This window comes from Carlito syrichta, unplaced genomic scaffold (genome assembly GCF_000164805.1).
Source record: "Carlito syrichta isolate Samal-C Ts95f unplaced genomic scaffold, Tarsius_syrichta-2.0.1 Scaffold303646, whole genome shotgun sequence".
Classification (NCBI taxonomy): domain Eukaryota; kingdom Metazoa; phylum Chordata; class Mammalia; order Primates; family Tarsiidae; genus Carlito; species Carlito syrichta.
The window spans coordinates 271,709-295,543 of NW_007247742.1; the positions used below are offsets into that span (position 1 = coordinate 271,709).

Genomic DNA, 23,835 nt, shown 5'->3' on the forward strand with positions numbered 1-23,835 from the left:
GGGGGGAGGGACAGGGGGAGGCCAAAAGCGGGGGTGGAACTCCGAGGAGGCACTCTTCGTGTTCCCCGATCTCATCATCTTTCCATCCATTCCACCCCTACCTTGTTTTTGAGACCTGGATTATTGCGAAAATGAGGACAAGTCAAGGCGGCTAACATTTACCCTTTCCCGTGCCCCATCCAGGCCTCTCAGATGTGTGGAACTGTCCCTGGATCTATAGCTCTTCACAAACATCTCCACCTTCTACCTCCTGAGAGATCCTGGATCCTCTGCTATGGAAAAGTACCACGTGTTGGAGATGATTGGAGAAGGCTCTTTTGGGAGGGTGTACAAGGGTCGAAGAAAATACAGTGCTCAGGTGGTGAACAAAGAGGAATATCTTTTGGGTGGGATTTGGTACCCCCCAATCCAGTGGAAAATGGGCCTGGAAGGGACACTTTTTAAAAAAATTATAAAGATGTGGGGTAAAATTCAGGGTTAGGTATACAAACGTTGATTATACAGGTACCCTTGTTGATGAAGTTCTGTTTTGTTTTGTTTTTTTGAGAAAGCAGGATTTATTGAGAGGACAGAAAAGCTCCCACAGAGGGAGGGGACCCGAAGGGGTTGCCGGGATACATTTTTACTAGCTTGTAAATCACTAAATTATTTAGTACAGTGCATGGCACCTAGTAAACAACAAATAAATATTATTATTAGTCTCCAGCATACCATGCAGTAGGAAATAAACTCTATTCTTCCTTCATACTTTCTTCCTTCCCTTTCCCCCAAATCTCATCTTCAGTCCTTTAGTCAGATCAGAATACCACTCCCAAAATTCACCAAAGAAATTTTTGGCAGAGACTGTTTCCTCCTGGGGTGAGTGGTAGGGAGATCCTGGAGAAGGCTAGAGTACCATGGAGAAAGTGGAGGTGAACAGAAATAATAAGAATTAAACAGACTAAAGTCTGAGTTCTTGAGCTCGGAGGTTAAGGTTGAAATTCTAGCTCTTTTCAATAGTGTGGATAGGCATTGACTCTTCACCTTACCATTGACAGGTGGTGGCCCTGAAGTTTATCCCAAAATTGGGGCGCTCAGAGAAGGAGCTAAGGAATCTGCAACGAGAGATTGAAATCATGCGGGGTCTGCGGCATCCCAACATTGTGCATATGCTTGACAGCTTTGAGACTGACAAAGAGGTGTGCTTTAATGGTTTTGAGTCACCTGTCCCCAAGCATAAGGCTCCCAAGAATTTCCCACAGAATGCATGAATCTGGAGCCACCAGTGCCACTGCCTTCTCCCTGCAGGTGGTGGTGGTGACGGACTATGCTGAGGGAGAGCTTTTTCAGATCCTGGAAGATGATGGAAAACTTCCTGAAGACCAGGTATGCTTTCTGCATTAAACTTCTCCTCATCCTTAACCTCTCTTCAGGTTAAGGAGTGGCAGAGCAAACTGAGGGCACTGAGAGTCTCCATTTTGAAGAATCCTGAGAAAAATATAAGAGTCTATATGTATATAGAGGCAGTGAGGTGTGAATAAAGTAAACATTGGAGCCAAAATATCTGAGTAGGAAGCTTGGCTCTGCTCCTTATAGCTGGATCTCCTTGGTCAAGTTACTTTAATCTCTTTGTGTTAGTTTCCCCATCTGTAAGGTGGAGATAATAATAATGTCTGCCTCATAAGGCTATCATGAGAAGTAATGAATTAATAGTTATTGGGTACCTTTAGGGAAGAAGGGGCAGTATGATGGTACCAGAGAGGTCAGTACAGATAAAGGTTGTGGTCAGGCAGGATTCGCCACCAGTCATAGTGGTTGGCAGTGGAATTTGGTTGAATACATTCTTCAGCCACATTTACTCCAGGGGTTTCTCTGTACCCCAGAAAGTAGGCCCCTCTCAGGGTTACAGCATTCTCTTTACTTTTGAACACATCACTATTTATAAGTAATCATCTTTGTTTTATCTGTCTTGTTTGTTTGTCTGACTACTTATCTTCAGAAATGGGACTTTGCCTTATTTAATAATAGGTAATGTATATTGAATATGTACTATGTGCCAGGCACCATTCTGAGCAGTACTTGACATGCTTTAGCTCATTTAATCCTCACAATAATCCTACGAGGTAGGTGGTGTCATTATGTTATAATATTATACATATATAATATCATATACATTGTCACCTTATAGATGATGAATTTGAAAGGCACAAAATAAAGCCGGGCTTGGTGGCTCAGCCTGTGATCCCATGCCTTTGGGAGGCTGAGGTGAGTGGATTGCCTGAGCCAGGGGGTTCGAGACCCGCCTGGGCAACTTGGCGAGACCTCATCTCTACAATAAATCAAAAAAATTAGCCTGGCGTGGTAGTGTGCGCCTATAGTTCCAGCTACTTGGAAGGCTGAGGTGGAAGGATCGCCGGAGCCCAGCAGGTCGAGGCTGTGGTGGCCGGGAGCCACAGAGTGAGACTCCAACTCAAAAAAAAAAAAAAAAGGCACAAAATAGTTTGCCTGTGGTCATGCAGATACTAAGTGAGATTCAATAAATTTTCCTTGAATGAATGAATGAACAAATGAATAAATAAGGGGAGCAAGAATTAAGGAAGCTCTGGAAGAAAGGAAAGGAAGAAAAGATTAGCAGTAGTGTTAGAAGTCTTTGGGCTTATTAGCTGAGCATGGTGGTATATGCCTGTGGTTCCAACTACTTGGAAGGCTGAGGTGGAAGGATCATGAGCCTAGCAGGTCGAGGCTGCCATGAGCATGCCACTGTACTCCAGCCTGGGCGACAGGGTGAGACTCTGACTCAAAAAAAAGAAGTCTTTGGGCTTGTCAGCTGGTTCCTTCTTCTAACCTGTTCTTTCCTTTCTTTCTCCTGCTTATCTGACTCCTAGGTTCAGGTCATTGCTGCCCAGTTGGTGTCAGCCCTGTACTATCTGCATTCCCACCGCATCCTACACCGAGACATGAAGCCTCAGAACATCCTCCTTGCCAAGGGTGGTGGCATTAAGCTCTGTGACTTTGGGTAAGGATTCTGGACATCCATCTAGGCTTCCAGTTCTGCAGTAGACCATATTCTTGATTTACTTGGGCCTTATTTTAGAAGCTGAGCTGAAGACTGGGATTCCTGCTGGGTCTTTTGGAACTAATCAAAGATGCTCTCTCTGCTCTGGTTTGGAACATCTCATACAAAAAGTAGTAGTGACCAGATCTAGAATATCTTTTCCATTTCCATTTTCATTCCATCATCTCCTGCAGATTTGCCCGGGCTATGAGTACCAACACAATGGTGCTGACATCCATCAAAGGCACACCACTCTATATGTCTCCAGAGCTGGTAGAGGAGCGACCATATGATCACACAGCAGATCTCTGGTCTGTGGGCTGCATACTGTATGAGCTGGCTGTAGGCACCCCTCCATTCTATACCACAAGCATCTTTCAATTGGTCAGTCTCATTCTCAAGGACCCTGTGCGCTGGCCTTCCACCATCAGTCCTTGCTTTAAGGTAATGAATATTGAAAGGGAGATTACTTTTGCATCAGAAACCTGTGTCTTCTGCCTCTATTTCCTTTTCCAAAATCCTTTTTCAGAACTTGGGCAGGTCTTTGTGGTAACTGGATTAATGCCAGAGCGGGGTTAAGCAGCCTTGCCTTTCTACTGCAGGGGCTTATCCCGGGAGGGTGTTTTAAGGTCTACTAGTCTTGGGAATGGTAGCCCCTTTTTGAGCCAGACTATACTTGATCACAATGGATAGATAATTTTAAGACAACAAAGACAGTTAATGGTCCTTTTTCTTGTCCTCAGTGTCACTTATTTCCTATCAGATGCAAAGTACACATGATATCTAGTTGTTGCCCACATGGCTTTCAGTCCTTTTCAGATATTACAATGTCCAGAGCTGGTGCAACTGGCTCAGTGATTAGGGGCAGATGATAGAGGTGGTGACTACTCATTGTAGCTAAGTCTCAGCAGGCTAGAGGAGGGAGGAGAGAGGAAGAAGTTGGACCCTTTTTATCATCTACGGCAAGGTTATGGGCCTTCAGTAGAATTTAAATGTAATCTTCTCCCAGAGTGAAATCTCGTTACACCTTTCCTTTGCTTTGTCTAAAATGAAAAGGGACACATTTCTCCCCAACCTATTTAGTTGGGGAGGCCCAAATAATTATGAAAAAGAATTTAAACAGAAGAACCTTAAATGGAGAAGGTGTATGTAGGATATTCATTCTCATTTAGGGCAGATATGCAGGTATCTTCAGCAAGCTCCATAGTTAATACAGATCATCTTATTTTAGAACAGTGGTCATAATCTACTAGTACTTTCTATTCCTGTTTCAGGACAAATTGGGGACTTTCCCAAGGATACCTGATAACAGATGTAACCTTTTCAGAGACAGTCTCCTTGCCCTTCCACCTCTGAAGATTTGCTGAAAGATTTCTGGTTTTAAGTGCTTTAAGCACATCTTTACATAATTATTTGGTGTGAATGTGTTTTTAACCAAAAATGCATGTGTTCCTATCCAGCCACAAACAAACCATAATCAAAGGGAGGGCAGAGTGAACAGTTTGGGACTCCTTTGAGTGTTTATAAAGGTGACATCTCCCTCTTCCAGTTTTTTCTCCCTTCTTCACAAAATTGGTGATGTTGAGATTTCTGTTTTTACTTCTGGGGCTACAAAATGTTCATGAACAGGAATTGGATCTTGTCCCTGGGAGGTAAGACAGGGGTCTGTACATGATGTTAGCCTAGGCGAGGGTTACAGACTAGGATCAAGAGCAGCTAGTCTGCTGTGAGAATGGATGCAGGAGTCTTGGCTTGTCAGTTCTGCTGACAAGTTAGAGAGAGACTCGGAGGTCATTAAGGAAGGTACTGATGGGGTATTTTTTCTCTCCATAGAACTTCCTGCAGGGACTGCTCACCAAAGACCCCCGGCAGCGGCTGTCCTGGCCAGACCTCTTACATCACCCCTTTATTGCCGGTCGTGTCACCAGTGAGTCTTCAGGGTTCCCAGGGCTCTTGCACTTCCCAGTACTTTCCCCAATCTACTCTTCTAACCCAACATCTGGACCCAACCACCAGCTTGAACTCTCTCTCTAGCCTGTTGCCTAATCTTTACCACATCCCTTGCAACCCTGCTCCCTCTCTGTCACTTTGTCCAAATGATCTTCTTCCACAGAAGCCTGTAGATAACTCCAATTGTCCCTAGCCAAGTGGACATGATGGCTAATGATCATGTCTTCTCTCTTTTCCCTCCCTGCAGTAATAACTGAGCCAGCAGGTTCAGATTTGGGCACCCCATTCACCAGTCACCTACCCCCAGAACTTCAGGTCCTAAAGGATGAACAAGCCCATCGACTGGCCCCCAAGGGCAATCAGTCTCGCATCTTGCGCCAGGCCTATAAACGTATGGCTGAGGAGGCAAAGCAAAAGGTATGTATGGCAGAGGAAAATATGTATTGTGACCAGGCTAGTGGCTGGAGGAGCTGGAGGAGGATGACTTTCTAGGGTTGGGGAAGGGCCATGAATAGCATCCATACTGCTCTATGCAACTAAATAGTTCTGATCCAATATTGCCTACCCATTTCCCATAGAAACACCAGAATACAGGACCTACCCTTGAGCAAGAGGACAGGACCAGCCTGGTGGCTCCTGTCACAGCCCCTTTACCCAAACTAAGGGCTACTCCTCAGGAAGCAAGCCTCTTGACTGGCATCTTGGCCTCAGAAATGAGGAGCAGCTGGACTGAGTGGGGGTTTGGAGAGGACCCCCCTCCATCTCGGTAAGAAGGCTATAGCTAGGGATTTACAGGGTGAGATATCTTACAGATCTTTTTTTAAAATTTTTATTTTAAAGATGTAGGGTACAATTCAGGGTTAGGTATACAAGTGATCATCATACAGGTAAAGTTTGGACCTCCCTTTGGTTCCCACTTTGCCTAGGGTTTTGTTGTTTTTTGTTTTTTGTTTTTTGAGTTGGAATCTCACTCTGTCACCTAGACTGGAGTGCAGTGGCCACTCCTGGCCACTGCAACCTCGACCTGCTGGGCTCCAGAGATCCTTCCGCCTCAGCCTTCCAAGTAGCTGGAACTACAGGCACGCGCTATCACACCCGGCTAGTTTTTGATTTATTGTAGAGATGAGGTCTCACCAAGTTGCCTAAGCGGTTCTCGAACCCATGGGCTCAGGCAATCCACTCACCTCGGCTTCCCAAAGTGCTGGAATTACAGGCTGAGCCACCGAGCCCGGCCTTGCCTGGGGTTGTAGATCTTTGATACTAACTAAAGTAAATATGAAATGGTTCCTGTCATTCACCACTGCCTGAATATGGACAGGGCCTTGGGAGTCTTAGTCCTAGGTTTTTGAGTTTTTTGTTTTTTAGTTGGAGTCTCACTCTGACGCCTAGGCTAGTGTGCAGTGGCACGCTCACAGCCACTACAGTCTCAACCTGCTGGGCTCAGGCAATCCTTCTTCCTTAGCTTTCCAAGTAGCTGGAACCACAGGCACGCGCCACCACGCCTGGCTAATTTTTTAATTTATTGTAGAGACGAGGTCTCACCATGTTGCTCAGGCTGGTCTCAAACCCCTGAGTCAGGCAATCTTCTCGCCTCTGCCTCCCAAAGTGCTGGGGTTATAGGCGTGAGCCACCGTGCTTGGCTGGTTTCTAGATTTTAATTACAGATGCTTTCCTGATTCATCAGGAAACTTGGAGAGTTTCTTTTCTTTATGCCTCAATTGTACTTCTGCTGAGAGGGAAAGGATTGTCTCCATCCAAAAGCAAAGATTGTTTGAATTGAGAACTATAGGTAAAAACTGCAACTCGTAGATTTGAGAATAAGATCTAAAGTGTGAGGGCAGTCAAGGATATTTGTGCAGTGGTCAACATACCCTACATTGGTCATATCCTGTATCCCAGAAGGAAGTCTCCTCTGTTCCATCCTATATGGCTTGTTTCTCATTCCTATCCTGTACCTAGAGGGAGGGACAAGTTAGTTTACTCTAAGACTCACAGGTCTGGAACTCATCCTATTCCCTGGCTTCCTCTGACAGGGAAAACCAGATCACCCATTGTAAACAAGCATTACCAGAGCTGAGGCCAGAGGTGCTGGACCAGCCTAGCATTGATGCAGTAGACCGAGAAAATGAGGTAAGCCGTAAGGGTTCTTCTTAGCTTGTTCCTGCCATGATATTGAGTCTAGGCAGATGTTTTTCTAGAACAGTTCTCTAAGTATAAACTCCCTTTGTGTTAAAAAAAAAAAAAAAAGTCACCAGCCTGGATGCAGTGGCTCACGTTTGTAATCCCAGCACTTTGGGAGGCTGAGATGAGAAGATTGCCTGAGCCCAGGGGTTCAAGACCAGCCTGGGCAACTTGGTGAGACCTCGTATCTACAATAAATCAAGAAAAATTAGTCAGGTGTGGCGGTGCGTGCTTGTATTTCCAGCTACATGGAAGGCTGAGGCAGAAGCATCACCGGAGTCTGGCAGATCGAGACTGCAATGACTGTGAGTATGCCACTGTACTCCAGCCTGGGCAACAGAGTGAGACTTTGACTCTACTTTATATATATATATACATATATATGTGTGTGCATATATATATATATTATTCATTATAGACTTAAATTGAACAGTATCTGAAAATGTAATTATTAAAAATTGAGGGCTGAGTATAGTGGCTTATACCTATAATCCCAGCATTTTGGGAGGCTAAGGCGAGGATTACTTGAGCCCAGGCATTTGAGACCAGGATAGGCAACAAAGGGAGACCCTGTCTCTACAAAAAAAAAAATTAAAAAATTAACTGGGTGTGGTGGTACATGCCTGTAGTCCCAGCTACTCGAAAGGTTGAGTTGGGGTGGGAGGATTCCTTGAGCCCAGGAATTTGAGGCTGCTATGAGCCATGATGGTGCTATTGCACTCCAGCCTGGGTAATAGAAAAACTGGAAAAAAAAAAAAACCCAGCTAAAAAAAAAAAAAAATTGAAAATTAGCCAGGCATGGTGGCTTATACCTGTGGTTCTAGCTACTTGGAAGGCTGAGGCAGAAGGCTTGCATAAGCCCAGCAGCAGGTCAAGGCTGCCGTGGCTGTGAGCATGCCACTGCATTCCAGCCTGGGCAACAGAGTGAGACTCTGACTCAAACATAAATACGTACATACATACATAAAAACGTAAATAAATAAATAAAATTGGAACACATAGGTAAAAATGAAAGTCCTTAAAACTTAGCTCAGTCCCCAAGGTGACCATTCTTATTAGTCTGTTTTCTTCCAGACTTTCTGTACTTTCACATTTGTGTGTTTGCAAACATTGAAATATAAAGTTGGGTTGTTTTTACATTACTGAGCTCATACTATGTTTTGCCTTATGCCTCTTTTACTATATAATCTGTTTTGGGGATTTTCTACACTGCAGCATGTAGCTTTAACTAAATATTTTGTGGTTTTTTAAGGGATTTTACTTTTTATTTTAAGTAATTTCTTTTTTCTTTTTTTTGAGTTGGAGTCTCACTCTGTCGCCCAGACTGGAGTGCAGTGGCCGCTCCCGGCCACCGCAGCCTCGACCTGTTGGGCTCTGGTGATCCTTCCGCCTCAGCCTTCCAAGTAGCTGGAATTACAGGCATGCGCTACCACGCCCGACTGATTTTTTGATTTATTGTAGAGATGAGGTCTCGCTGCCCAGGTGGGTTGCGAACCCGCGGGCTCAGGCAATCCACTCACCTCAGCCTCCCAAAGGCGCGGGATTACAGACTGAGCCACCGAGCCCGGCAGAAATGTATTTCTTACAGTTCTGGAGGCTTGGAAGTCTAAAGGTACTGGCAGGTTAGGGCTTAGTCTCCAAGATGGCACCTTGAATATGTGAGTCATTGGGAAGAGAGGAATTGCTATGTCCTCACATTGCAGAAGAGAGTGAACTCACTCCCAGAAACCCTTTTTATAACATCAGTTCATTCATGAGGGCAGAACCCTCATTACTCAAACACCTCCCATTAGGCCCTACCTCCCAGCACTTACAGTGGGGATTAAATTTCCAACACGAATTTTGGAGAGGACAAAAACTTTACACTATAGCAACACTTTTTTTTTTGAGTTGGAGTCTCTCTCCGTCGCCCAGACTGGAGTGCAGTGGCACACTCCTGGCCACCACAGCCTCAGCCTCGACCTGCTGGGCTCTGGCTATCCTTCCGCCTCACCCTTCCAAGTAGCTGGAACTACAGGTGCGCGCTATCATGCCCAGCTAATTTTTTTATTTTTATTTTTATTTTTTTTTGAGTTCGAGTCTCACTCTGTCACCCAGACTAGAGTGCAGTGGCCGCTCCCAGCCACTGCAGCCTCGACCTGCTGGGCTCCAGGGATTCTTCCACCTCAGCCTTCCAAGTAACTGGAGCTACAGGCGCGCGCTACCACGCCTGGCTAATTTTTGATTTATTGTAGAGATGAAGTCTCACCAAGTTGCCCGGGCGGGTCTCGAACCCACGGGCTCAGGCAATCCACTCACCTCAGCCTCCCAAAGCGCGTGATTACAGGCTGAGCCACCGAGCCCGGCTTAATTTTTTTGTTTATTGTAGAGGCAAGGTCTGCCAAGTTGCCTGGGCGGGTCTCGAACCCGCGGGCTTAGGCAATCCACTTGCCTCGGTCTCCCAACGTGCTGGGATTATAGGCTGAGCCACTGAGCCTGGCTATAGCAACACTTTTATTCAGATTTCTCATTTGTTAAAATTTGGTCATATTTGCTTTATAATTCTCTCTTTGTGTGTATATATGAACATATCATCTTTCTGAATAATTTTAGGATAAGTTGTAGACATGCCCCTTTGCCCCTAAATACTTCAGTGCATATTTCTTAAGAACCAGGTTCTTCACTTGTACTACCACAGTACAATTATTAAAGTCAGGAACTTAACATTGGTACAGTACAGTTATGTGTATGGTCATACCACCCTGAACATGCTGATCTTTACCGATATAATACAGTTATAATAATAACAAATAGATAATAAACTAATCTACAATTCATATTCACATTTTGCAATTGCTTCAGTAATGTACTTTATTTATTGGTTTTTCTGAGGTGGAATCTCACTCCATCACCCAGACTGGAGTGCAGTGGCATACTCATGGCCACAGCAGCCTCGACCCTCTGGGCTCAGGTGATCCTTCTGCCAAAGCCTTCCAAGCAGCTGGAATCACAGGCATGTGCCACCACGCCTGGGTAATTTTCTGATTCATTGTGGAGATGAGGTCTCACTGTATTGCTCAGGCTGGTCTTGAACCCCTGAGCTCAGGGAGTCCTCTTGCCTCTGCTTCCCAAAGTACTGGGATTATAGGTGTGAGCCACCGCATCTGGCCAGTAATGTACTTTATTAAAATTTTTTGTTGTTGTTGTTGAGTCGGAGTCTCACTCTGTCGCCCAGGCTGGAGTGCAGTGGCACACTCATGGCCACCACAGCCTCAACCTTCTGGGCTCAGGCAATCATTCTGCCTCAGCCCTCCAAGTAGCTGGAACCACGGGCACATGCCACCATGCCCAGCTAATCTTTTAATTTATTGTAGAGATGAGGTCTCACCAAATTGCCTAGGCTGGTCTCCAACCTGTGGGCTCAGGCAATCCTCTCACCTTGGTCTTCCAAAATGCTGGGATTATAGGTGTAAGCCACTGCACCGGCCTATTAAAATTTTTTTTTCTGCTCTACAATCCAATCCAGTATTACACATTGCATTTAGTTTTATAACTTGCTGGTCTCTTTTAATCTAGACTGGTTCCTATTTATGACTGGCAATTTTGAGAGGTGCATGCATCAGTTATTTTATAGGTGGTTCTTCAATTGATAATTTCCTCATGATTAGATTAAGGTATACATTTTTGGTAGGATTACTATATAAATGATCTTTTTAATGACCTCATAGTATTTCCTAACAAAGATGCCCTATGGTTTATTATTACCTTAGTGACTGACTTCATGATATTTCCTTTTTATTATAAGCCATGCTATAGTAGACATCTTTCAGAGTATCACTTTGTGCATGCATGTAAGTGTTCCCTAAGAGACTTTTCAAGACCCCTCACATACTACCAGCTGTAGGTTTTTTTTGTTTTTTTGAGTTTGGGGTCTCACTCTGTCACCTAGACTGGAGTGCAGTGGCGTAATTACAGCTCATCGCAGCCTTGAACTCCTGGGCGCAAGCAATCCTCCCTTCTCAGCCTCCCGAGTAGCTGGACCTACTGGTGTGTTCCACCATGCTTGGCTAATCTTTTTTATTTTTGTAGAGTCAGGGTCTCCCTGTGTTCCCTAGGCTGGTCTCAAACTCCTAGGCTCAAGCAGTCCTCCTGCCTCACCTCCCAGTGTTGAGATTACAGGCGTGAGCCACCACTCCTGGCATGCCAGCAGTAGCCTTTTAAACTAGTGACTGAAGAAATACATCTGTGCTAAACTTCTTGCAGTTACTTCATGATTCCTTGGGCTTCCAGTCCCAGATTGGGAGCTAGTATCCTTGGACTTACATGCTCCTTCTGACCCTTTCACTCCTCTCTGCCTCAGGAGCCAGACAGCGACGAAGAGTGGCAACACTTGCTAGAGATTGCTGCCCCTGTACCCATTCAACTGAAGGCCCCTCTCACCCTGCTGTGCAATCCTGGCTTCTGCCAGCGTATCCAGAATCAGCTGCATGAGACTGGAGAGCAGGTAATGGGCAGAAGCACGCTGTGGATGGGATTTGAGACTTTTTTCACAGGTGAAGCATTAAAATAACTTGCCTTAAGGAGAAAGGGAAAGTGTTCTTTTCTTATTCTTTCAGTCTGCTTAGTTTGAGGAGGTTTCCTAACCTACTTTAGTAGCACAGAGAAAGCAGGCCTTAGGTTTCTCTTTCTGAAGGGAAGAATATTTATGTAGAACAGGAACCAATAAGCTTTTTCAGAAGGTAAATATTTTAGGCATTGTGTGCCAAGAGGCAAAAATGGTAGATACTATGTAAGTGCTTAAATACTAAGGGAAAATACATTTAAACAAAAATATTATTGATACAATTAAAAATATAAGTTTAACAATTGAACATGCAATATTTTGTACTACAGGTATACTAATGAGAAGAAGATTCTTTTTTGGAGGGATAACATTTTGCTTAATAAGCATTCAAAGTTAGTGTTTTCTCCTACATATCCTTACTTGCTTCTCTGAAACACAGTGTTGTTCCTTCCTGGAAACTTACCAAACTATAGTGTTTGTATCATTTTATTAATGTATAATTTATCCGTGAAACCTACTCTTTTTAGATGTATAATCAGTGATTTTTAGTAAATTTGCCAAGTTGTGAAACTATCACTATAGTTCAGTTTTAGAACATATTAATCACCCCAATAAGATCCTTCTTACTTACTTACAGTTAATCTTCATTCCCAGTCCTAGGCAACTAACTAATCTACTTTGTGTTTCAGAGATTTGCCTTTTGTGGACATTCCATATAATTGGAATATTGTACAATATACAGTCATTGTGACTGGCATCTTTCACTTAGCATGATGTTTTTGAGGCTTATTTATGACGTAACATGTATCAATATTTCATTCCTTTATATTGCTTATTAGTATTTCATTATAAGGATATATCACATTTTGTTTATCAGTTGGTGGACATTGGGTTGTTTCCACTTTTTGGCTTTTATGCATAATGCTACTATAAACATTCACAAGCAAGTCTATGTATAGACATATGTTTTCTTTTCTCTTGGGTAGTTTTCTAGTAGTGGAATTGCTGGGTCATATGGTAAATTTATATTTAATATTTAAGAGACTGGATGCAGTGACTTACGCCTGTAGTCTTAGCACTTTGGGAGGGCGAGGCAAGAGGATCACTTGCGGCAAGGAGTTCAAGACCAGCCTGGGCAACAAACACACCAAGACTCCGTCTTTACAAAAAAATTTAAAAATTAGCCAGGTGTGGTGGCTCACACTTGTAGTCCCAGCTACTCAGGAGGCTGAGGTAGGAGAATCACTTGAGCCTAGGAGTTTGAGGCTACATTGAGCTATGATGGTGCCACTGCAGTCCAGCCTGAGCAGCAGAGTGAGACCCTGTCTCTAAAAAAAATAAAATACAATAAAATCTTAAGAAACTGCTGAAGTATTTTTCAGAGTGGCTGTACCATTTTACGTTCCCAACAGCAACTTATGAGGGTTCTTGTTTCTCCACATCCTTGTCAACATCTATCATTTGAATGTAACCATTCTAGTAAGTATGAAAGAGTATCTCATTGTCATTTTAATTTAATTTGATTTAATGACTGTTGAACATCTTTTCATGGCTTATTAGTCACTTGTATATATTGTTTGGTGAAATATCTTTAATTCATTTTTTTAATTAGGTGGTTTGTCTTCTGAGTTGTAAGATTTCTTTGTATATTCTCAATATAAGACCTTTATTAAATAGGTGATTTGCAAATGTTTTCTCCCAATCTGTGGTTTGTCTTTTAGCTCTCATCTCATAAGAGTGTCTTTTGAAACACAAAGATTTTGAATTTTAATGAAATTCAGTTACCGTTTTTTTCTTTATGTTTTTGGTATTTTATATAAGAAATCTTTTCCAAACTCAAGATCTTGGAGATTTTCTCTTACATTTTTCTTCTGAAAGTTTTATAGTTTTAGTTCTTACATTTAGGTTTCTGACCCATTATGAGTTAATTTTTGTATATACTATGTGGTAAGGATCTCAGTTCATCTCTTTGCATATAGATGATGTACAATTGTCCTAGCACCATTTGTTGAAAAAAATGTTGTTTCCTCATTGAATGACCTTGGCATCTTGCACTTGTCTTTTGGCAGTAATACATTGTCCTCTTAGTGTTGGATAGCCTTTTTTTTTTTTTTGAGTCGGGGTCTCACTCTGTCGCCCAGGCTGAAGTGCAGTGGCATGCTCATGGCCACCGCAGCCTCGACCAGCTAGGCTCAGGTGATTCTTCCACCTCAACCTTCCAGTAGCTGGAACTACAGGCGTGTACCACCACACCCAGATAGTTTTTTGATTTATTATAGAGATGAGGTCTTGCCAAGTTGTCCAGACTGGTCTTGAACCCCAGGCTCAGACAATCCTCTCTCCTCCACCTCCCAAAGTGCTGGAATTGCAGGTGTGAGCCACTGCACCTGGCTGCCTGGATAATTTTTGATATGGAGAAGTAGGTTAAAAGCTCTGCCTTTGGGATAAGACTTCCTGGGTTGGAATTTTAGCTTAATATGTTACTATCTTTTTGTTCTTTGCTTACTAACTTAACCTATCTAGAAACTTCAGTTTCCTCATTTATAAAATGGGTAATCTTATTTACTTCACAGCATTGTGTTATAGATTAATGAGCAAATAAAAGCCAAGATTTAGGACAGTGAGTGGCATATTATAAATACTTGGTATAAATGTTCTTTTTTTTTTTTTTTTTTTTTGAGTTGGAGTCTCACTGTCACCCAGACTGGAGTGCAGTGGCTGCTTCTGGCTATCGCAGCCTCGACTTGCTGGGCTCTGGTGATCCTTCCGCCTTAGCCTTCCAAGTAGCTGCAACTACAGGCGCACACTACCACGCCCGGCTAATTTTTTTGATTTATTGTAGAGATGAGGTCTCGCCTGCCCAGGTGGATCTCGAACCCGTGGGCTCAGGCAATCCACTCCACCTCAGCCTCCCAAAGTGTGGGATTACAGGCTGAGCCACTGAGCCCAGCTGGTATAAATGTTCTTATTCTGAAGAATAAACATTTAAAAACACAATACTGTCCTTAGCTTTTCAGGCTGTATACAAATAAATGTTAGGCTGGATTTGGCCTGTGGGCCATAGTTGAATAATGTTGTTTTATCTCTCTGTAGTTGAATAACATTGTTTTGTGTCCATTGTTTTTAATATTTAGAAGTGAGAGAGGGAGAAAGAGAGAGAGAGAGAGAGAGAGAGAGAGAGTGTGTGTGTGTGTGTGTGTGTTGCTTTTAAGGTGAAACACTATAGAAGAGAGGGAGCAGATGGAAAGATGGAAAAGGCATTGAGTCAGAGAAATCCTGAGGGGAGGTCCCCTTCCCCTTTGTCACTGGTGTTCTGTGTCAGGGAGATTCTGACCATCTAAAGTCCTCTTCTCTGGTATAGTTCCCCTGTTTGCTCTCCTTCTCTGGGCTTTAGACTCACAAAGAATGGAATGCAAACATTTGGTCTGCTTTGCCAGCTCCCTGGAAATACTTGATATGTGTGGCTCTCCTTTTACCTCTTATAATATCAATTTCAGCCGGGCTTGGTGGCTCAGCCTGTAATCCCGTGCTTTGGGAGGCTGAGGTGAGTGGATTGCCAGAGCCCGCGGGTTCAAGACCCACCTGGGCAACTTGGCGAGACCTCATCTCTACAATAAATCAAAAATTAGCCAGCTGTGGTAGCTCGCGCTTGTAGTTCCAGCTACTTGGAAGGCTGAGGCGGAAGGATCGCTGGAGCCCCACAGGTCGAGGCTGCGGTGGCTGGGTGACGGAGTGAGACTCCAACTCAAAAAGAAAAAAATAATAATATCAATTTCTACCTCTTCCCCTCATGTCTCCCAGATCCTGAAAGGCATCCTGGAGGGTGCTTCCAACATCCTCCCTGCACTTCGGGTCCTGAGCAGTCTTCTGTCCAGCTGTAGTGACTCTGCTCCCTTGTATTCCTTCTGCCAGGAGGCAGGGCTGCCTGGGCTACTGCTCAATCTACTCAGGCACAGTCAGGAAAACAACAGTATCCAGCAGGTAAGTGTCAGGCCAGGAGCCTCTGAAGACTGACAGAAGGTTCTTTTCTTTGGACTTCTTTCCTTCAGATTGCCACCTCTATTGGGCCTGACTGCCTTTTATTTTCTCTCTTCCTTTTTCTAGTTAGAAGATCATCAGTTGCAAACTGATGCAAACTCTAGTGCCCTTTGGGGCCAGGCACATAATGAAATGGGCTATCTGTGTGACTGTATGAGTGTGGAGAATATGATAACCTGGAGATCACATGCTCACTCAAAATGGGGCATCCTCTCCTCAGCTCTAGCTCGTTGTTGCCATGTGAAAATATGGACCCAGTGTTGCCAAGTCTCCGTTTTCTAGGGGAAGGTAGAAATCCAGATTTTTATGTGTAATTTCCCAATATTTATAGTACTGTGCTTTGAAATGTTAGATCCTAGGCTTTATTGACCTGATTTTACAGAGCAGGGTACTAAAGTTGGGAGATTAACTCCTACACAGTTACTAATTTGTAAACGGTCACAAAGACAATAAATGGAAGAGCTAGGATTGTGACTCAGTGTATTTGGAGCCAAAACTCTACTTCCCCATGCTGTGTTCTGCTGCAGCTGGGCTGAGAGGATGGGGAACCCTTCCAGGAGCAGAATAACAGTTTAATGGGGCCTAGGGTAAGGCAGCTGGAAATCTGCATTTTGCTGATGAGTATTACTCTTGGGTGATTTTAAGGAATTTAGAAAAGAAGTTTATTGAAAAATAGAACCTCCTACACTCCAAAAATACTATTCAGGCCAAACAAGACACATTTCCAGGCTATTAATAGCCCATTGACTGATACTTTGTTACCTCCTGCTCTTCTTTCTCTCCCCATATTTCTGTTCCCTCATCTCTTTCTGTTTGGTTAACTTCACTGGATCTGTGTACATCTTTTTTATTACTTTTTTTTAAAGTTGATTTAACTGACTTATTCACAAATGGGTTGTGGATATAAGGTTTGGGTTTTTGTTTTCAGATTCAACTGACAAATTTACAGGATCAAATTGCCATATGAGTTTTCTTTTTTTTTTTGAGTTGGAGTCTCACTCCATCACCCAGGCTGGAGTGCAGTGGCACGCTCATGGCACGGCTGCCCCAGCGTCAACCTGCTGTGCTTAGGTGATCTTCTGCCTCAGCCTTCCAAGTAGCTGGAACTACAGGCATGCGCTACCACGCCCAGCTAATTCTTTGATTTATGGTAGAGATGAAGTCTTGCCAAGTTGCCCAGGCTGGTCTCGAACACTTGGGTTCAGGCAAGCCTCTCATCTTGGCCTCCCAAAATGCTGGGATTACAGACTTGAGCCACCGCACCCGGCTTTTTTCTTTTTTTTTGAATCAGAGTCTTACTCTGTCACCCAGGCTGGAGTGCAGTGGCACACTCATGGCCACTGCAGCCTCGACCTGCTGGGCTCAGGCAATTCTTCCACCTCAGCCTTCCAAGTAGCTGGAACCACAAGCGTGCACCACCACACTCAGCTAATTTTTTATTTATTGTAGAGACGAGGTCTCACCAAGTTGTCTAGGCTGGTCTTGAACCCCTGAGCTCAGGCAATCCTCTCCCCTCGGCCTCCCAAGGTGCTGGGATTACAGGTGTGAACCACTGTGCCCACCTTTTTATTGCTTTTTCTATTCTTTGTTTACATCCCCATGTTTCCTTTACTCTTTCTCTCCTCTTACTTGGCAGAAATCTTGGTATGGGACCTTCTTACGGGACCTGGTAGCTGTGATTCGGGCCTACTTTGCCTGCACCTTTAATCTGGAGAGGAACCAGACAGGTGACAGGTGGGATAAGAGGCGCTTTTGCACTGTTGGCTGGTTTGGCTTCAAATTCCACTCCTTTCCCTACCCATTAGGAAGAGGCCAAGTAAGAAGAAGCAGTGATTTATTACAGGTTTAGGAATTAACTGATGCCCTACCCCATCAGAGTCTTCTTATGGACCCTAAGACACCTCCAACTTTGCCCCAAGACTTTCAGGTTCTAGGAGTCAGCAGTCGCCATGGTCCTGAATGGAAGGGTTAAAATGTGAATAACCTAGAGAAAATGGCAAAGCAACTTGGAAGATGTGTATTTGGGACAATGAATATGCATGTATATGTTTAGTGGGGAAGAAAAGGAGGAACATTCTGATGTGTCCCTTTTGGAGATTTTCCTACCTACCCAAAACTACCGTATTAACCACATCCAGGCTTTTAGTAGAAAGAAGAGAAGAAATCATGGGCTCATTTTTTCTTAGTCTACAGGTGTTTCAGGAGGCCGCCAACCTCTTTCTGGACCTATTAGGGAAACTACTGGTCCAACCAGATGGCTCTGATCAGACTTTGCAGAGGGACAGCCTTATGGTAATCTGCTCCCACTTCCAGATTTCTGTCTCTCCTATCTTCCCCTTTGTCTCTCCCATCCCCTTTCTTATAACTATATAGGGTCAGATCAAGTTAATATAAGAAATATTTGTTGAATTCCTGCTATGTGCCATATGCCATATAGGAGAAAGTTTCTGCCTTCAAGGGACTAGGGATCGTTTAACAGAGGAGAGGTACAGCGAAAAGTACTTTAGAACTTTGCGTAAAGTATAGGAGCAACATTGAAGAAGATATACTTAATACTGTTTGGAGAGTGATAGAAGAAATCTTGAAGAATGAAGTAATCTCTGCTAGGATTTGAAGAATACATAGTATTTTGCCAGGTAGATGAGGCAGAAGAGTATAGAGTACATGTCAGACAGAGAGAACAGTGTATGTGAAGGCCCAGAGGCTTAAGCAGTTTGGCCTATTTTAGGGGACCACAAACAGAAGTATTTCTTCTTGAAGAAACTTGCTCATCATCTAGTATTTCTCAACTTTGTTTGTCCTAAGGACTAGTAAACTATGCAGTCCCTTTCCTTAAACTCAGGAGATGAGGGACAAGAGAATGGAGGATTAAATGAGAAAATAGCTGAGTTCTGACTGGTCTCAGAGGAGATAATTAAAGAGAAACATATATGTGCAAGGCAGTAAACAATTACCTGATCATTGTTCAAACTGGTAATTGGGAACATAGATCTGGATTACATTCCTGCCTCCAACTAGCAGTCTGAGATCCTATTTTAATATCTCTTACCCCTTTAAGTAAAGAAACTTTTTTTTTTTGAGTCGGAGTCTCACTCCATCGCCCAGGCTGGAGGGCAGTGGCACATACACTCACGGCCTCCCCAGCGTCAACTTTCTGGGCTCAGGTGATCCTTCTGCCTCAGCCTTCTGAGTAGTTGGAACTACAGACGTGTGCTACCATTCCCGGCTAATTTTTGATTTTATTGTAGCAACGAGGTCTCGTCAAGTTGCCCGGGCTGGTCTCGAACCCACGGGCTCAGGCAATCCACTCGCCTCGGCCTCCCAGAGTGCTGGGATTACAGGCTATGCCCAGCCAAGGAAGCTTTTAATATCTAATCTAAATTTTTTTTTTTTTGAGTTGGAGTCTCACTCGGTCGCCCAGACTGGAGTGCAGTGGCCGCTCCCAGCCACCGCAGCCTCGCCTGCTGGGCTCCGGTGAACCTTCCGCCTCAGCCTTCCAAGTAGCCGGAATTACAGGCATGCGCAACCACGCCCGGCTGATATTTTGATTTATTGTAGAGATGAGGTCTCGCTGCCCAGGCGGGTCTCGAACCCACGGGCTCAGGCAATCCACTCACCTCAGCCTCCCAAAGGTACGGGATTACAGGCTGAGCCACCGAGCCCGGTCTAATCTAAATTTTGACCAGCATTGACTCATGTTATTGGCCAGTACTTCTTATGGGGAGTTCGGAATAATTACCACACCTTCTGAAATTCTGAATCAGTAGGACTGGATTGGAAGGGACCCAGGAATCCCTATGAATTCTTATATTCATAGTCCACAGACAACACTTTGAGAAATGTCATCCAGGAAGCAGCAGATCATGGAATGAAAGGATTGACACCTAAAATTCTTGCCCTTGAAGCATGAATGAATGTAGTTATAATGCATTTTTTTTGTGTGAGGAATGCTTGGAATTAGACAGCTATTCCCCTGAACCTCTTTCCTTGGGTTTTCAGGATATTTTTAGGTTTTAGACTAAGCCTGTTCAGTTTTCTGATGCCCTGATGCTACCTCTGCAATTGTCCCCTTTAGTGCTTTACCGTCCTGTGTGAAGCCATGGATGGGAACAGCCAGGCCATCTCCAAAGCCTTTTACTCCAGCCTGCTGACTACACGGTGTGTTGTGTTGGACGGGCTTCTTCATGGCTTGACAGTTCCACAGCTCCCTTTCCACACCCCCCCAGGTAATCACAGCAGGACAGGGAAGTTCTCTTATTTGTTGCATAGGTCATGTTCTACTCTATTGTTATTACCTAGGGTAGTTCTTGGCATTTAGTGGTTGTCCAATAGATAACTGATCTGAAAGAATCAATGGGGATCTGAGAGAAACAACTAGACCACATCTTGTGTTCTTTGCCTTTCTTCATAGGAGCCCCACAAGTGAGCCAGCCCCTGCGAGAGCAGAATGAAGATCTTCCTGAAGCCATTTCCTCTGCTCTGGCCGCCATATGCACTGCTCCTGTGGGACTGCCTGGCTGCTGGGAAGCCAAGGAGCAGGTCTAAGCTGCAATTGCTTGTTCCTCTTAGCCTTTCTGCCAGAGGTGTTAGGGAGGCTGGCCTCTATTTCTCAGAAAGGCAGGAAAACAAGCCTTTATACCTCTCCTTACTTAGTACTTCCGGAAACAGATGCTCCCACCCTAGGTTTGGGCCACTTGTAGAGCATGATGTAGTCAGAATCTTAGAGCCTATGACCAGCTGGTGAGTAGAGAGCTAGTGATAAACTGCCCGGGTGGTGGGCAACTGATCTGAAGCTACCAAGTGATGCTTCTTCAAGGCTTCAGGATTCATCTTCCCTGTTCTCTGTTGACCAGTAACACTTTTCTCTGTACCTGCCTACACTAGGGCCAAACTAGATAATGACTTTTGGTTTTCCACTGCCCATGAAGACTGGGAATAGAATGGAATCTGAAGTTTCTAGTGAACCTGGGAAGAGTGACTAGCAAAGGATTTAGAGTCCTGATCATTTGGATATATGTGAGAAAGAAAATTGTAATCATGGGGATAGGATCAACTCTTTAGGTATGTCTCCATAGGTCTCTTGGCATTTGGCAAATCTGCTGACTGAAGACAGCAACCAGCTGAGACCATTCCTCATCTCTGGCCTACAGCATCCCATCCTATGCCTGCACCTTCTCAAGGTACTTCCTTCTCATAACTCCTAGCATCTCAGATTTTTTTTTTTGAGTTGGAGTCTCACTCTGTCGTCCAGACTGGAGTGCAGTGGCACGCTCCCAGCCACCGCAGCCTCGACCTACTGGGCTCCGGCAATCCTTCCGCCTTAGCCTTCCAAGTAGCTGGAACTACAGGTGCGCGCTACCACGCCCGGCTAGTTTTTTTGATTTATTGTAGAGATGAGGTCTTGCCAAGTTGCCCAGGTGGGTCTCGAACCCACGGGCTCAGGCAATTCACTCACCTCGGCCTCCCAAAGCACAGGATTACAGGCTGAGCCACTGAGCCTGGCCTCAGATTTGATTTTTTTTTTTTTAACTCCCAGGACAGGGCAAGCGACAGACACAGGAATTGAGTGAGAGAGAAAAGAGAGAGACTGATTGAGAGACCCTCTTGGACGTCTTTTTTTCTGCTTTTAAATATGTTCAGCTGTGATGACCCCACTGTTAGCCAATCTTCAGCAGCACTGAGAAGTATCTATATCTGACTGTCTCATGTCAAGAGGCAGAAGTTCTCTTATTGCCCTAAGTGTGGATACCAGATCTGTTGAGAGGCTAGCCTGATTTTCAGCTGAATCTTCCAATCTTGGAGCTTAGGGGCTTCTCTGCCTCATTGACAGACTCCTTCCCCCTCTCCCAGGTTCTCTACTCCTGCTGCCATGTGAATGAGCGCCTGTGCCATCTTCTAGGGCAAGAACCTCTGGCTTTGGAGTCACTGTTGATGTTGGTCCAGGGCAAGGTAGGCCAGCAACACAGGTGGGTATTTCATGGTGGCCCCACCATCTTAACCAGAAGTTCTCATATCTTAGGTTTCTTTTGTAGGTAAAAGTAGTGGATTGGGAAGAATGTACTGAAGTGACACTCTACCTCTTCTCCCTTCTTGTTTTTCGGCTCCAGGATCTGCCTTGTGGGTGAGTCATAAAGTAGGTCTCTCTACTGAAGTCTTCTACCCACATAGCAAACTTTGACAAAGACTATGAGGAATGGCACCCTAAAGACGATCTTTAGGAGGGTTTGGGACAGAGACAGTAAAGCTTTCTCTATAAAGAACAGACCTAGATTTCCATCAGTTTTGTGCCTTGGATGTAGACATGCATCCTAGGTGAAGCGCACCAGCCTCCTTTAATACTGCTGCATTCCTTGTTGTATCTCTTTATTCCAGAATGGAGAAACTAGGCAATGAGGTTGCTGCTCTCTTTACCCATTCACACATCGTCTCTCTTGTGGTGAGTTTTCAACCTTTATCCTCCTACCCTTTTCTCTCTATCATTTTAGCCTTCTGGGAGTCGGGGAGTCACTTTGCCATTTGCAGCTGTTTCTGGAGGCATTCTTTTGACCCAGGACAGAGACATAAATTCTCTTCTGCCTGTCTTGAATACCATTCAGATTCAGACATTCTTTTTCTTTCTGTACTCTCCCCACAGAGTGCAGCAGCCTGTCTATTGGCTCAGCTTAGTCAGCAAGGAGTGACCTTTGACCTCCAGTCCATGGAATGGATGGCTGCAGCCACACATGCCTTGTCTGCCCCTGCAGAGGTGAGGCCTCCCAGGGAAGGTATTTTCTCTGAGTCAGACACTAGAGCTGCATCAGGGGGAAAAGACTGAATGATAGCATGCCTAGAGTAAATTGAGTAACGGAAAAGGAATCAAGGGGTCCTTTTTGAGCTTTCTGCACCCAGATAATAAGCCCCTCTAGCCCAGGTTGGTCAGGACTTCAAATTTCTTCTTTTGGTGAAACAGAATTTTTATTTTTATTTTTTTTTATTTTTGAGTTGGAGTCTCACTCTGTTGCCCAGGCTGGAGTGCAGTGGCACACTCACAGCCACCGCAGCTTCAACCTGCTGGGTTCAGGCGATCCTTCTGCCTCAGCCTTCTAAGTAGCTGGAAACTCCAGGTGCAAGCCACCACGCCTGGCTAATTTTCTAATTTAGAGATGAGGTCTTGCCAAGTTTCCCAGGCTAGTCTGGACTCAGGCAATCCTCTCACCTCGGCCTCTCAAAGTTCTGGGATTATAGGCATGAATCGCTGTGCCCAGCAGATTTCTTCTTACTATGCAGGGCTTCTAGAGAGGGAGGGAGGAAACAAAGGAGAAAGGGAGACCGACATGAGTTTTCTGAGGAGTGAGATTTTGCTATCCCCTTCTCCAGAAACTCATGTTCTTGTCAAAGTTCTTCCTAATGCATGGTTTCCTCACTACTGACTGCAGTTGCCATTCTGCTTTTCCTACTGTTCTTAACTGAAATGGAAAAGATAGCTGACATCCTGTGAATTCTTCAGGAACTAAGCCCATTACGTAGTCTTCTTTCTATTTTCTTCTCTTCTAGGCATTTTCTCTCTTTCCTTTTTAGACCCTTTGGAACTCATATTTCCCCTATTTTTTAAAAAGGAGAATGGACTTCATATCAAGTTATTGTCATCCCTTATGAGTGTAGAGTTCTTTGTAAAGCACCTTCACATATGTTAACCCACAACACACTTGAAAGATAGACACACCAAATCTTATAATACTTATTTGCGTTTTCTAGATGAAGTTAACCTTCAGAGAGGTCATATAATTAGTGATAGCACTAACATTCACATAGGAGCCTAAGTCAGAACTTTTGGGGGTCTTCAGTGACTGCTCCCTCTCGCCATTATTCCCCCATCCAAATGGTTCCCCAGTCCTGTATGTTCTAACTTCTGATTGACTCTCAAATCTGTTCCCTCCATGGCACCATCACTGACCTGCCTTAGTTTAGAGGCCACTCTCTCCTTCTCAGGGATCTATATTCTTCTTGATTCTCTCTGACAGGTTCGGCTGATTCCACCAGGTAATTATGGATTTTATGATGGCCTCCTCATTCTTCTGCTGCAGCTTCTCACCCAGGTACAGGTGCATCT

At 44.3% G+C, this 23,835-nt stretch overlaps 1 protein-coding gene across 1 annotated transcript in view; it reads left to right on the plus strand.

The window, feature by feature from the left end:
- The window catches only part of STK36 (serine/threonine kinase 36), a 29,238-nt gene that overhangs the window by 617 nt on the left and 4,786 nt on the right, over positions 1-23,835 (plus strand). The window contains exons 2-22 of the mRNA XM_008058856.2: positions 184-358; positions 1,038-1,178; positions 1,288-1,365; positions 2,865-2,995; positions 3,229-3,478; positions 4,868-4,961; positions 5,232-5,401; positions 5,563-5,750; positions 7,018-7,114; positions 11,505-11,648; positions 15,510-15,689; positions 17,383-17,480; positions 17,933-18,038; positions 19,822-19,972; positions 20,158-20,285; positions 20,822-20,926; positions 21,597-21,695; positions 21,779-21,867; positions 22,119-22,182; positions 22,381-22,491; positions 23,747-23,821. Coding sequence (XP_008057047.1) covers positions 275-358; positions 1,038-1,178; positions 1,288-1,365; positions 2,865-2,995; positions 3,229-3,478; positions 4,868-4,961; positions 5,232-5,401; positions 5,563-5,750; positions 7,018-7,114; positions 11,505-11,648; positions 15,510-15,689; positions 17,383-17,480; positions 17,933-18,038; positions 19,822-19,972; positions 20,158-20,285; positions 20,822-20,926; positions 21,597-21,695; positions 21,779-21,867; positions 22,119-22,182; positions 22,381-22,491; positions 23,747-23,821 — 2,583 coding nt within the window. The 5' untranslated portion in view covers positions 184-274. The remainder of the gene's footprint in view (positions 1-183; positions 359-1,037; positions 1,179-1,287; positions 1,366-2,864; positions 2,996-3,228; positions 3,479-4,867; positions 4,962-5,231; positions 5,402-5,562; positions 5,751-7,017; positions 7,115-11,504; positions 11,649-15,509; positions 15,690-17,382; positions 17,481-17,932; positions 18,039-19,821; positions 19,973-20,157; positions 20,286-20,821; positions 20,927-21,596; positions 21,696-21,778; positions 21,868-22,118; positions 22,183-22,380; positions 22,492-23,746; positions 23,822-23,835) is intronic.